Here is a 14,418-nt window from a genome sequence, read left to right on the forward strand (position 1 = left end):
AGGCCCCCCCCCCCCCTTCTAACAGCAAACCGGGAGAGAGCAGGCAGAGGTCCTCGACCATTGCCAAACGTGCCCGCCTTGACGAGACCATATCTCCTAGAGGCGAGCACAAGCGGCAAAAGGTTGAGAGGCCCGCTCAGCAACGCACCTACGCCGAGGCCACCAGGCCCGAACTCATGGCTGTAATTACTTCAGCCAAAACTGGCTACATACGGAGCCCCGATGCCGACATGGTTCAGGTGGCCCTATGTCAGCGCCTCATGCAAGGAGCGGAGGAGTGCAGCGAGGAGGACGTCGGCCCACAGTTTCGTGGTAAACCTGTCTACAGTGACGGGTCCCTGAAACTGTGGTGTCAGGACACAGCCACCTTCCAGTGGCTAGAGGATGCTATTAGCACCATCAGGCTGCCATCCGGGGAGCCCCTCTCATTGAAAAATGGGGTGGAGGCTCTCCGGAGGGTGGTCTGTGGACTACTCATCCCTGGTCACTGGGAGGATGCGCGTCGAATCGGCCGCACCCTCAAGTGGCAAACCCCTGGGCGGAGGCACACCGCTGGGTTGTTCACAGGCTGCAGCAGCATAGTGGCAACTCCTTTGTAGTGGTGAGCCTCCCAGAAGAGCTCGTCCCCGCTATCCTGGGGCATGGCCGGCGCCTAACCTTCCAGTTGGGCACGGTCTACCTCAGGTTTAGATCAAAGAGGGGCCTGTACACAGATGTGCCACCCGAGAAGACGGGCACAACAACGACGCGGATGGACGTCTCCCCGGAGCCCTCCACCTCCTCCAATATTCCCGGAGAAGGTGAAGGGCCCTCCTCGACCCCCGTCTCTGCGGACGCCGCTGTCAAACCGGTGGCGACCAGCAGTGACGACGAGTGCGTGTTGGGGATGGGAGACATCCGACTGAGCGAGGACGTGGACGAGGAGCTGCTATCATCTTATGGCGGTTTCCCCCTCGCTCAGTAAACTTCACATCGTCCAGAGCAACCTCCACCACAGCCAGGCCGCAACGGTTCAGCTCCGGAAATGGTTGGAGGCCAACAACACAGCCATGGCACTAATCCAGGAACCGTGGATTAGTGCCCGTGGCCAAATGAATGGACTCTCACATCTGAGAGGTAAGCTACTATCGACTACCATCTCAGATAAACCTAGAACTTGCATATATTACTCCAATAACTTACATGTACAGCCACTAACTGAATTCTGTTCCAGAGACCTGTGTGCCGTAAAGCTTTTAGCAGACGCGGCCACGGGTCTGCCTGAAGTGGTGCTCGCCTCTGTCTATATGGCGGAGACTGATGTGCCACCACCACAGGAAATGGTTCAGCTAATCAACTACTGCGAGCAGAACGGCCAGAATATCATCGTGGCTACTGACTCCAATGCCCACCATCCGCTGTGTGGCATGGAACTCGCAAATGATAGAGGTAAGAACCTAACAGAATACTTATTCACAACTAACCTTCAAATCCTTAATAAAGTATAGTACCAACTTTTATAAATAAAAGATGTAGAACTATTATAGACCTAACCCTAGCGTCAGAAGGAGCAGTGGACCTTATCCGCAACTGGCACGTGTCCGAAGAAGCATCTTTCTCGGACCACAGATGGATAAGATTCAGCTTAGAAACAACTATTAAAGAACAACAACCGAAACGGAATCCCAGAAAAACCGACCGTAAACTATACGCGGACAAACTACACCAGAACCTGGGAGAACCGGGAGCACCGGGAAGACTACTGGGCACAGCACAGATAGAAACACAGGTTAAAGAACTAACATCAAACATATTGAACAGCTATAACTCCGCATGCCCACTGAGTGACGCAGCCCCGCGACAAGGTCGACACTGGTGGGGACCTGAGCTTGAGAGGCTACGAAGAAGGGTAAGGAGACACTTCAATAGAGCAATGAACACATGCGCGGATGAGGACTGGGAAAACTACAAGACGGCCAAATCCAAACTAAAAAAGCGCATACGGTTCAGGAGCACCGCGTCATGGCGAGGCTACTGCGGGAACATCACGTCTTGCGCACAAGCAAACAGAATAAGGAAAATCCTAGGCAACTCAAATTCAACTGAGCTAGGTTCAATACGCAAAATAGATAACACATACACAACTTCCCCTGCGGAAACGGAAAGAACCCTACTGGAAGTACATTTCCCAGGATGTAGGTTCGTCCAAGACGACAGGTGTGTAGAAATGAACTACACCACATCGATCCATAACTGGCGATACGCAGAACAAGTAGTGACATACGAAAAGACAAAATGGGCAGTAAACACATTTGAACCATACAAAGCTCCGGGCCAAGATGGAGTATTCCCTGCACTCCTACAATGGGGCGGGGACACACTGGTCCAGCACCTGGTCAGCATCTTTCGGGCCTGTCTAGCATTCAGCTATGTGCCCCACAGCTGGCGAGAGGTAAAAGTCATATTTATACCGAAACCAGGAAAACCCGACTACACTGACGCGAAGTCCTTCAGACCAATCAGCCTCACATCGTTCTTCTTGAAGACTTTAGAAAGGATATGTGACAGAGAACTGAGGGATGGAGCGCTTAAGAACATTCCATTACACGGTAACCAACATGCATACAGCCAAGGCAAATCCACTGAATCGGCCCTACATGCCGTTGTGGGCAAGATAGAAGTGGCCCTTAAAGACAAAGCAATCTGCCTAGGCACCTTTATAGATATTGAAGGAGCCTTCGATAAAACCAACTTCTCCAGCATACAATCAGCAATGAAAAGACACAAAGTAGACGAAGTGCTAATTAGCTGGATTAGCAACATGCTGAAACAAAGAACAATAAAAACAACAGCAAATGAGACCCCATGGGCCATAGTAGCGAAGGGGTGCCCTCAAGGAGGGGTATTGTCGCCTCTGCTGTGGAACATGGTCGTAAATGACCTTATCATTAAACTCAACAAAGAACATTTCTATACAATAGGATATGCTGATGACATAGCTATACTGGTAACAGGAAACTATGCCAATACACTCTGCGACATTACACAAGCGGCTCTCCGAATTGTGGAAAGATGGTGCAGAGCATATGAACTATCGGTAAATCCAACAAAGACGGAACTAGTAATGTTTACCAACAAACGACTACTAGGTAACTACCGATTACCCAAACTCTTCTGCACAGAACTACAGATATCAACCGAAGTCAAGTACTTGGGAGTAATACTGGACAACAAGTTGAACTGGAACAAACATCTGGACAACAAAATTAAAAAAGCTACTATCACCTTCTGGCAGTGCCATAGAATGGTGGGTAAACAATGGGGACTATCACCCAAGATAACACTATGGCTCTACACTGCGGTGATAAGACCCATGATCAGTTACGGCGCGATAGCATGGTGGCCACGAACCAAGCTGACGACCGCAACCGACAAGCTGGACAAATTCCAAAGACTCGCTTGCATGGCGACGACCGGCTGCATGAGGACGACCCCAACTGCGGCCCTCGAAGCGCTGCTGGACCTTCGACCCCTCCCACTGTTCATCAGACAGGAAGCGGCGTCAACAGCAGTGCGTCTAAACAGAGCCGGCCTCTGGAAGCACATGAGGACCCCACATACAGAAATCCTTTACAAGATTGTCAATGAGGAACCGCTACTGGAGGCGGTTGTGGATAGGATCCCAAAACAATACATCTTTGACAAGAAATACAAGATACAATTATTTGAAGATCCCAACGAAGGACTAAACCCCAGAGAGGTCCGAGTCTTCACAGATGGATCTAAAACAAACTCAGGAACAGGTACTGGGGTATTCTCAGAAGACCTCAATATCAGGATATCAGCACCGCTTGGTGACCACAACACAGTATTCCAGGCTGAATGCATGGGCATCAAGTTGGCGGCAGAAGCAATCATAGCGAAAAGAGTAAAGAACTACTCCATTCGAATACTCTCTGACAGTATGTCAGTACTTCAAGCACTGAATAGCTATGACATAAACTCAGGGCTCATTTACGAATGCCATCAAGCACTCATGGAGGTATGTATACAAAACCACGTAACTCTTCAGTGGATTAAAGGACACAGCGGCTCACGTGGCAATGACGCAGCAGATGAACTAGCCAGGAAAGGGTCGGAGACGGACGCTGTAGGACCAGAACCGATAGTGTCCCTCCCCTGCCAATAGTCCAGAACAACTATACACAAAGGTACAAAATCTTTACATAATAATACATGGACCACCCTTACGGTTTGTAGACAGGCGAGGGAAGCACTCCCAACGCTCAACGCCAGTCTATCTCGAATACTAATTAAACTTAAAAGGCAAGAGCTTCGCACTCTAACTGCCGCGCTAACGGGTCATGGTCCATACAATAAACACCTTTTCAATTTAGGTATCACAGACAGCCCTCTATGCAGAGCGTGCATGGAGGGGGAGGAAACGGCTGCGCACATCCTACTTCAGTGCTCCGGCGTGGCCAACTACAGGGCAAAATACCTTGGAGTGCCAAGGTCGCTCCCCGAAGTCTTCAGCAAACCAAGGAGGCTGCTGAGATTCCTGGAGGAGCTTGGGTGGCACGAGTAGGACCCTGCACCCACCACACGCAAAATAGGCGCTTTGTCGTCGAGTTGAGGATATCAGCCCGTTGCACCAAGTACCAAGTACCAAGTAAGTACGAAGGGAGAGTTTACCATACTTGTTAAGAAGTGGGTGGAGGCGGCGCATAAAAAAAATGGGCGCGATTTCGGACGATTTTCACGTGTGCTTTGCACGGTAGCTTCCTATCGAGCTTAACTCTTAGGTATTTGACCGTGTTGTCAGCTGGTATTTTCTTTTATGAAGGATATTTTGCAGTTGGCCGCTGATGGCCTTGACTGCGCCACCGGATTAAAGGCGGGCTGAAGGCTCATAACCCGTAAAATAAACTTAAAACTCAGCTCGCACAGAACGGTTAGTCATATTTATACCCCAGTACCCCCACTCTAGTTATAATTATAAATTTTTCTTTTATTAAAGAAAAATTTATAATTATATAAAAAAATTTAAATTTTTCATCTAGTTATAAATTTTTATTTAATTACCTTAATATTTTTCTTGATTCTCGGTATTTCCTGGTAGTTGTTAATTTTCAGTAATTTTGTCATTTTCATAACGTGGCAAACACCTTCCTAGAAATAGTAACATACTTTCATCAATAACTATTGATGTTTCGATTCCGATGCAACTTTTTTAACATACTATGTCCAGATAGGGTCCATATTCTTTCTTCAACGGCAAACCATTTTGCTTAACCCACTCTAGGGAATTGCCGAGCCATCCGCCATCACAGCCATGGTTGCGTTCTCTACAAAAAGTTAGTCGGCAACAATGCATGAAACTATGATATATATATATTACAAACAATATTTCTATGTCAACTTCAGTTACTGTGTGAACATAATTTTCCATCAAAATGTAGAACCGATAATGCTTTACTTAACCAATATGATTTTATTATATTTATTAAGCGAAGTGGAGATGCGTCGCGCCGCTTTTGAAAAACATGGAATAACCAGAAAAGTAAGCAATTCCGGCTGGAGATAACCAACGTCTTAAAAGTTTTAAGGCATCGAGTATATAACCAAAAATGGAGGCGAAATAAGGCCCATCTATCCCTGACAACACATCAGGCAAATGGGCCTTTTAAATATCAACTCTTGTTACCGCTGAAATCACAAATTAGAAAGCTGAAATAGTATAGCGCCGACAACTGATCTGTGTATACGTCTCCGTACATTCCAACAATATATTGATTTTATTGCAATAAAGATAATACCACTAACAACGGGGGTTGTTCCATTGTGTGGGAAAAACATCTAATTAGAAAACAAACGGAATCACATTTCATCGGTAATTAGATATTAAATATGTAATTTTTAAATTTTCGTCCATTAGAAATTAGAAATTAGAAATTAGAAATTAGAAATTAGAAAGCCATTTATTGCACAATCACAAACACGCATATAAACAAAAAACAAAAATAATAATAAAAACAAAAGGACATTGAGGAACAATAATAATACAAAATATGCAGGTAATTCATCGTCATGCGTGTCGCGACTAGTGCAAACGGGACTTGCTCAGCTTTAGCCACAACCGGTTTGTTTACCGTGTCGTGGCACTGATTTTCAGCAAGCCCGGGCGAGTGAGTCACTGACAATGATAATTAAATCGAAAAAGAAGTAAACCTAAAGACATTATAGCAAAGCTCAAGTTAAACTTGTCGATTTGAAGTGAAACAATTGACGGCACCCGACAATTGTTTCACTTCAGTTGGGCTGGCCAATCGGAGCGCAGTTGCCATCGTAATGATTTGGTAGAATAGTTTTCAAACAAATCAAATGACATTTCGACTCTATTTCTGGTTATATACTCGATGTTTTAAATTATATACTGAAATAATAATGCAAACAGACGCAGACATGAAAATAAACCTACACCCAACTGCAATCAACGACAGCCTGTTCGCTAGCTTCCTCGAGGTGTTTGCAGCCTCTTTGAACGTAGGCAGCTGATTCCACCGCTGCAGCAGTGACGAATGCGTAGCACGAGCCGCAGAGCGTCGTCTGATCTAGTATAAGCATAGTGAAGCTTCATAAAAATTCATGAAAACCGTATATAAGTTACGGTATGAGTACAACCGTCGTTTCGTTCATAAAGCGCAATAAGAGCAAAAATGTAAATTCATTAAATGTATTACCTTTAATTTCAGTAATAGCTCCAAACTTCCTCCAATCAAGTTCTCTTTCTATATTGTTATCGCTTCCTTTAACGTCATTATTATTATCATCTCCACCGTCATCATCATTTTCATCTATATCACCCGTGTTATATCCTTTAATATATTCACCAGTGACCTTTAACCCCATGACTGCGGATAGTTCATCATCAGTTCTGTCTGCGAGATGATTAATGGCGAGGTTGTAAGAATTGTGTTGACGATTAAAGGAATTTATATATCTGAAAGTATAGTAAGTCTTGTTGACATCTAAACACATACATTAGTTCTAAATTCTCTACCAATTTATTACTTTAACATTGTTATTAATATAAAAAGCTGCAACGTTTCCTCAGTTTATTGCTAAAAGCTTTATTAGTACCTCATGTTTTTCATGAAAACTGTCAGCCTGTTTTGATGTTCGTCCTCGGTTGAATACTTTCTTTTATATTTGATTTTGAAGCTGCAAAACAATTAAATTTTATAGTTACGGCCGTTTACATTGAAATGTATATTTTGGCATGGCAATTCTTAATAGATAGATGACGCAACTACTTGTTTCTCATAATCTACTTACTTGTGAAATGCCTTATTAACTCTGGTATGCTCTATGGACGGATTTGTGAATTCCATCAAAGGATCTATCGGCTCATGCTCTGATAATCTCGCAGATTCGCAATCTATACCTAAATTTGAAAGAAGAGAGAGAATTGAAATTGGAATCAACGCGATGCTATAGCAGTAGAAACCCATAAATGAAACAATCTTACCCAAAGGCACCTGCAACATAGTATCTTCAGGTCTGATTTCTTCAAAGTAAGTGTAATCGTGTTGATAAGAATCGAGTACTTTGTATTTGTCCCTCATTTCATAAATATACCTGAATTAAATATAAGAGGCAAGTGTATAATGATTAGGTTAATAAAAGCGACAGTAAATCAATAAAGTTAAAACTTAATAGTGAAACAGCTGACTCAAGTTTCTGTCGGAAATAGTAGTCATATAAAAATGCTGATGAGTTCGTTTAGACTTTGAAATAGTGGCACTTCTCTTTGTTGAGGTGCCATCTCCTACCGGAGGTCGGCTATCGTCAGGGCTATCTGTACTTTAGACACAACCTCACAGAACAAGGATCTTGTGCTCGGATTGAACCATGTAAGGAGATGTCAATAGAAGAAATTAGTTTTGTTTTTATAATGCAACATGACCGTGGTGGCCTTATGATTTGACCTACTGCCTCTCAAGCAGAGGGGCGTGAGTTTGAAACCGGGCTTGCACCTCCGAGTTTTTGAAATTATGTGCAAAATTTAATTTGCAATGAATGAGCTTTTCGGTGAAGGAAAACATTGTGAGGAAACTGCACACATTTGCAAAGTGATATGTGTGAAGTTTCCAATACGCATTAGGCCCGCGGAACTACAGGCCTAGCCCTCTCATTGTGAGAAAAGACCTGTGCTCTGAGGTGGACTATACAGGGTCATTTGTTAAATACTAACAACCTCGCAGGGCTATATTCCTAACATCATAAACATCAACTTTTGTTGTATGAATATTTTATAAAACATAATAAATTCACCGAAAATAAAGGTTTGCGTTTTTGTTGTACTCTCTAACACTTTTTAGATCTGCATTTGTTAGCAAGGTAGTAAGTTCGGACTGGTATACTTACGCTAACGCTTCCTTTTTTTACCGGACAGCTGTATTACCGTCTAGAGCGATCTATATTTAATAAAATTTTATTTTTTTATGAAAATAAAAGCTAATGAATTATTAAAAGTCATGGAACGACCGTTGTTGTTTATGATATTGGTAATAGAGTCCTATGAGAATGTTGGTTTTTTTTCTTCAAATAACCCAGGCTAACCTAACTATGTGGCCTTATTCAAGGTAGCGGCGGGCGCAGGCGCGTGTAAATCAAATGTACATAGACGCTCGTTGAGTTCTCTGTGCTTAGTTCTAGCGTCTAGCGTCTGTTTGCAATTTCGTGTGGATCTACGCGGTCGTAGCCGCTTCGTCACTGTAAAAGGGAAGACGCCAAGACCCGTGCGCCCCGACCCGCCACCGCGCCCACGCCTGTACTCTGCATAAGTACTATTATAACTATTTTATGTAATGCAACATGGCAAGGATCTAGCTTTGACTAGTTGGCTTTCTGTGAATACCGTAAATGTTCATGTCTTTATTCGTCGTTTTAGTGATCTACATTTAAATACATAGACAACAAAACCAAATTAAAAAGACCGTTATGTACCTAACAGGTATAATCTTCTTACTACCATTCATAGTCCAAATTTCGTTCACCCAGATTGTGTAGATTGCCTGCACGTTGTCCTTTGCATATATCGTCTCGACGTAGATCCATTTTTGAGCCTTAATACCTCCTAAGTTTTCGTTCTCTGGAAATATTACATCATAATATCTAATTAGATCTACCAGCGGACGAGTTCCTCTGTTTGTTGATAGTCTACGGGAATTGGTGTTGTTTTTTTTTACTACCTCAATGTTCTCGTCAGAAGTCATTTGCAGCCACTGGCAGCCAATTCTGTCAACGTCTTTCAAATAAATATTCCATTTTTAAATTGAGAAGGGGATGTTAATACTAATCTGTATTTCCACACACTTTCATTCAAACTAACCCATTTCAAAGTTGCACGGAAATGTTCTCCTTGAATTTCATTTTTAGAAAGAAAAGCGCGAGAAATTAAGTTGAAAAACAATTTTCAACTCTCTTTTCAACTTTTTTTTTCATTTTGACCAATAAAAATAATAGTATTGCAATCCGAATTTGTTCATTGTTTTAACAAAAGTTAGCTCAAGTTGTTTTGTAATATTTGGAAGTACCTTAACACTTTCGAAGTCATCACTTATTTTCTATTATTTAATAATTATCGTACTCACTGACAAAAGAATAGTTCTTGATGGGCAAATAAGAATTCTGGTCGCTTGAGATAAGCTCGTTAGTAGCATTCATTACTCTGCATGACACTACATTGGTGTTCTTGCTGATGCTCGTTGGGTAAATCTGTACCAAAACAGCTACATGTTAGAGTATAACCCTAGGCGCCCACTTACACGAGGTGAAAGTTTCGGCGCGGCAACCGCGCGGCGACCGCTCGGCGGCCGCACGGGGTTAGCGCGGTGAATAAGACTTACCACACACTGGCGCAGAGTCAGCGCGCGTCGCCTGGCGGTGGAATTGAAAAATAGGACGCGACGCGACGCTTCGACTCTGCACCAGTGTGAGTTGAGCCTAAATGCACTCTAAGGGAGATGCCACACGGGCGTTGCATCGGCGTTTCGGCGTTGCGTCGTCGCAACTGCGTTGATATCAACGGACTAAGTGCCACAGGAGCTGTTCCGATGCGCGCTGTTTCAACGCACCACGTGTGGCATCTCCCTAAGGGAGACGTTGAGGTAAACACCCTCGTCACAGATTTTGTCAGGAATTATTGGTGCCCTATTCATTCTTCGTTATTAATTCGTTCAGTCGGCAAAGAAATAATAACGTCAGTTGATAGCAATTATTTATATCAACTTTTCACGGTATTTAGGTCGAAAGTAGAAAAGATGGATCGATACAGAGTAGCGCGCCACTGTCCACCCGTTCTAGACTGCCTGACCATCCAAGTCGTCCCCATTCCATCACCAAGTCGTGTGCTTGCGCTTCTACCCCTTCTTGCCATCTGTGTATTGACCTTACATACGTTTATTGCTCGATGTTTTCAACTACTACAATCCAAAGCTACTAGATGGCGTTGTAATTAAATTAACTTCTTGGAAATCAAATATAGACTAATGACGCCGCGGCGATGAGGCTGCAACTTAAATATCGTCGGTGTTTTGTGAAAAGGGCGCAAACGCCATTTCTAAATCATCTCTGGGGAGTATGTTTTAGTTTTTCACAACTGTTTTAAAATATTAACATTCCGTTTTGAATTCAATTTTAAAACTTACGCTTAATTAAAACTATATTTTAATTTTAAAACAGGACGTAACTATTTTAAAACAGTCGTCAAAACTTAAATCGAATGTTAACATCCAGCGTTACCGTCGCTTCATTATGGTATGATACAAATAATAAAAACGTATATAATAATAATTATTTCTTATGCAAGGCTGCAAAGTTGTTTTTTGACGCGAGTGCTTGTATTGAAACCTGAGCAAGCGAAAGAAGCTAAGATTGAACCACGAAGGTAGCGAGTGGTTCAAAAATAGATTCCTGAGCGTAGCGAGGGTTTCAAGGCACGAGACGCAAAACAACTTTGCAGCAAAGCGAAACACACAACTTTTCACCTCATTATAGCGAGGAAAATGTAAGATGAAAGAAAAACAGTTGAACTATAAAACATCAGTTTTTCATTCATAAGAAAAAGTTTATCTTCGGATGCGTTCTGAATTTACACCTCTTAAATTTTTATTCTTGCCTGTACTTTTATTTTGTGTGATTAAGTGATTATTGAAATTTAGTTTTTCGACGAATTAAAAAAAAATTAATAAACGCAATTAGTTATCATTATCAATTTAATGTCAACAATAATAAGAATAAAATATACCAACGGATTTATTACATAAGTAATGTACGACAAATCGTGTCATTATCTTTTTTTTTTTTCATCAAAAGAAAAAGTTAGTTGCACCGCAGTCCATCGTCAAGTTCGAATTTCAAAAACCTTTTCCACGTTAGCACGTAAAAAACGCTTTTACGCGCAGATTTCTAATGAGAAAGAAAGCCTTTCCGAGCTAGTGAGGTGAAAAAATAATTACATTGTTCAGCTGTCAATACATGGTAATTCAAAAATCTTAAATGCGGCTGCGCAGGAGACAGTCGTAAATAGTTCTTGATTCACAAAGACAAGAAAATTTTTCCCATATTAATAGGGTTCATATTGCTTGGGTCGAGCGGCACGGTCACTGACTTAATTTCAGAATTTATTTTTTTACAAACGAAACTAAAGCTATTTGAAAAACGTATATCGTATAGTATACGTGTTCTAATTAGTTCAGTTCATATTAAAAAAATCTTTGGTATATGTAAAGTACCTATTGAGTGCAGCGGTTTTCTTGCAAAATTTTGAGGTAAGTTTGTGTTTTTTTTTCTAACGTGTTAATTTTTAGGAATCGTGTTTTCACACCATACAGTATAATCAGTGTATATCCTCAATTTTAATATATATTTTTTCCAAAGTAATTAATTCAACATTTTCGCTGTTATGAGGAATTACCGGAGTTCCTCAGGGTCCCGTATTGTCCGCAACTCTCTTTCCTGCTACATATCAATGATATGTTAATTCAAGGTGCCTTTGGGTGTGCTGATGACAGCACAGATGTGAACAGGTACTTGACCAATGAAAGAGTCAGTGGAAAAGAACTCCAGTTTTGTTGAGAGTCCATGGTTAGTCGTTTGAATTTAACACTTAAGACAGTCTCCGATTGGGGCGATGCCAATCTTATCAAGTTTAATGCTACCAAAACGCAGGCGTGTCTCTTCTCAGGTAAACCTGGGGGAGTTTTAGTGGGGTATGCCCTCCAGTCTGAAAGGAAAGTCCCCACATAACCTCTGAGTCACCTTGGGCTCAGGGGTATCTATAAAGATTTTCCCTCTATTCTATGTCTATTCTCCACAAAATAGAGTTCCTTTCACCTGACTCCGACTTTTCGTGATATATCCATACCGATAACCGACCGTCTTCAGCTACTTGGAATGGACCTGTCGTCCAATCTGAACTTCGGCAGATGCATTAAATCCATGGTCAAAAATGCAGCCAGGAAGCTTGGCATCCTTTCCAAGGTGAGGCGTTAATTCACACCACCGGGACAGTTGCTTCAGCTGTACCAAGCACAAGTCCGGTCGTGTATAGAGTACTGCTGCCACTTATGGGATGGCTCTGCTAAATACCAACTGGCCACCTTGGATTCAATCGACAAGCGCGCCAAGAGGCTTATAGGTGACTCGGAATTAGTAGAGGCGACGCGGCAGAGCCTTGAACATCGCCTTAAAATTGCCTGCTTATCGGTATTTTACAGAATATAATCACGGAGAGTGTGCGATAACTTGATTCCGCCTTCTCCTTTCCATCATTGGGGGACAAGACATGGGCTGGGATTCCACCCCTATGTCGTGGATATTCCCAGGATTCACACGAAGCGTTTCGCTTCTACATTTATATGGCGAGCGGCTAGAGTGGAATTCTCTACCTGCGAACTTATTCCCCGAATGCTATAACTTGGATATTTTCAAGGCGAGAGTAAATATGCATTATTTAGGTGTGCATGCTACATTGTCGACCTCACAGTCAATTTCCATGTAATCAGAGATCAAATGCGCACTTATTTTTATTAAAAAAAAATCAACCAAATCCATTGCAGGCTGTGCAAACTTTTAAGTGAAAGCTGGATCACGTGTTGCACTTTACAAATATGGCAGAAGCATCGACTGGAGTACTAAATTTGTCCAATCTCGAAAGTGAATACTAGACGTTGTACAAAGGCCGATAACAACAATGGTTTCTCGCTAATGAAATAACTAGTAGCATGGACAAAAGTGGTGCGAAACCTAGGGCTATTTTGTTGAATAGTTCAGTAGAAACTACGTATAGGCTCATTCGAGATTTAACAATATTAGCTGACGTGGGTGAATTGTCGTACAATGAGGTGACCGCATTGTTTTGGTGATGACATGTGACTTCGCTAATAGCCACAAGTGTAAGAGTGGTTACACACGGCGACTTCTGGCAGCGATGTAAACACGCGTCCGTGAAATGCGCGATTGCATCGCTACACTTGCTATTTATAGGCGATTGCATCGATGCAAATGAGAGCTTATAACGTCTTTATCGAAAAACGAAATGAAACTGTTATTTTCTAAAAAGAAACGCTATCCAGAAACAGTTATAAAAAAACGCTTTTCCAAAAAAAATTATACCTCCCTTCGTACTTTTTCAGGCCTGGATAGAAATGGTTGACGAAATGTTCAGGCGTACTGCAGGCGTTCTAATTTGTCACAGAAATATCAACTGAACATATGTAGCATAAGATTCATTTCACAAAGAAGCAGTAAAACGGTTTCGAACCGTTCGGGATTTCATTTTATAAATGTAACCTAAGTGAATGCAATAAAGTTTTTTGTTCTATAACGCATGATTGGAACGAATAACGAACTGTTCTATCCAGTGGCAAGTAATGTTAACGTGTTTGCAGAACGTAACGCCATAGACAAATAACTACATAATTACGTAACTTGCATTGCAAGTCCGTTTCGTTTTCTTAAAATGTCGTTTCTTTAGTAACAGTTTCTGGAACCTACATGAAAGCGTTTTTTCGTTACATTGAATGAAAGCGTTTCTCGATACGCTTTAGAAAAATAACGCTCAGTCCTAATGCAAATGCCCGACTGCATCGATACAAACGCGCGACTTAATCGATACAAACGCGAGATTGAATGGATGCTATCGCCTATAAATCCCAAGTGTAGCGATGCTATCGTGCGTTTGTATCGATACCGTCGCGGTTTTGCATCGCGTTTGCATCACTGCTTAAAATCACCGTGTGTAACCGCTCTAATAGTGCCGTACTAGAGGGGTGAGTCGCTGTCACATTGGGGTATGTATGTAAACTACTGCTAACTTTTTTATGCGGGTGCCATGGACACACACATAGACAACCACAAATTACATCCAAA

At 42.1% G+C, this 14,418-nt stretch overlaps 1 protein-coding gene across 1 annotated transcript; it reads right to left on the reverse strand.

Annotated features, from left to right (window-relative positions):
• Positions 1-2,779: 2,779 nt before the first annotated feature.
• LOC113234368 (caricain-like) lies at positions 2,780-7,607 on the reverse strand. The gene is made up of 8 exons (XM_026469677.1): positions 7,511-7,607; positions 7,318-7,426; positions 7,123-7,149; positions 6,723-6,982; positions 6,461-6,593; positions 5,222-5,327; positions 5,065-5,151; positions 2,780-2,803 (listed from the first exon to the last, which is right to left on the reverse strand). Exons 1-8 carry the CDS (start codon positions 7,605-7,607, stop codon positions 2,780-2,782), a joined length of 843 nt encoding a protein of 280 aa, XP_026325462.1.
• Positions 7,608-14,418: the final 6,811 nt, after the last annotated feature.

Source organism: Hyposmocoma kahamanoa, unplaced genomic scaffold (genome assembly GCF_003589595.1).
Source record: "Hyposmocoma kahamanoa isolate Upper Pololo Valley unplaced genomic scaffold, ASM358959v1 83641, whole genome shotgun sequence".
Classification (NCBI taxonomy): domain Eukaryota; kingdom Metazoa; phylum Arthropoda; class Insecta; order Lepidoptera; family Cosmopterigidae; genus Hyposmocoma; species Hyposmocoma kahamanoa.

What these genes read in the sequence shown, in the direction of transcription:
- LOC113234368 (XM_026469677.1), bottom strand. Translation starts at nt 7,607, where the DNA reads ATGAGGGACAAATACAAAGTACTCGATTCTTATCAACACGATTACACT. An exon ending in GTTTTCATGAAAAACATGAG is followed by an intron (nt 6,983 to 7,122) that starts GTACTAATAAAG and finishes CTATACTTTCAG; the next exon opens with ATATATAAATTCCTTTAATC. An exon ending in GAATCAAGAAAAATATTAAG is followed by an intron (nt 2,804 to 5,064) that starts GTAATTAAATAA and finishes TCTTTGTTTCAG; the next exon opens with CATGTTGCTAATCCAGCTAA.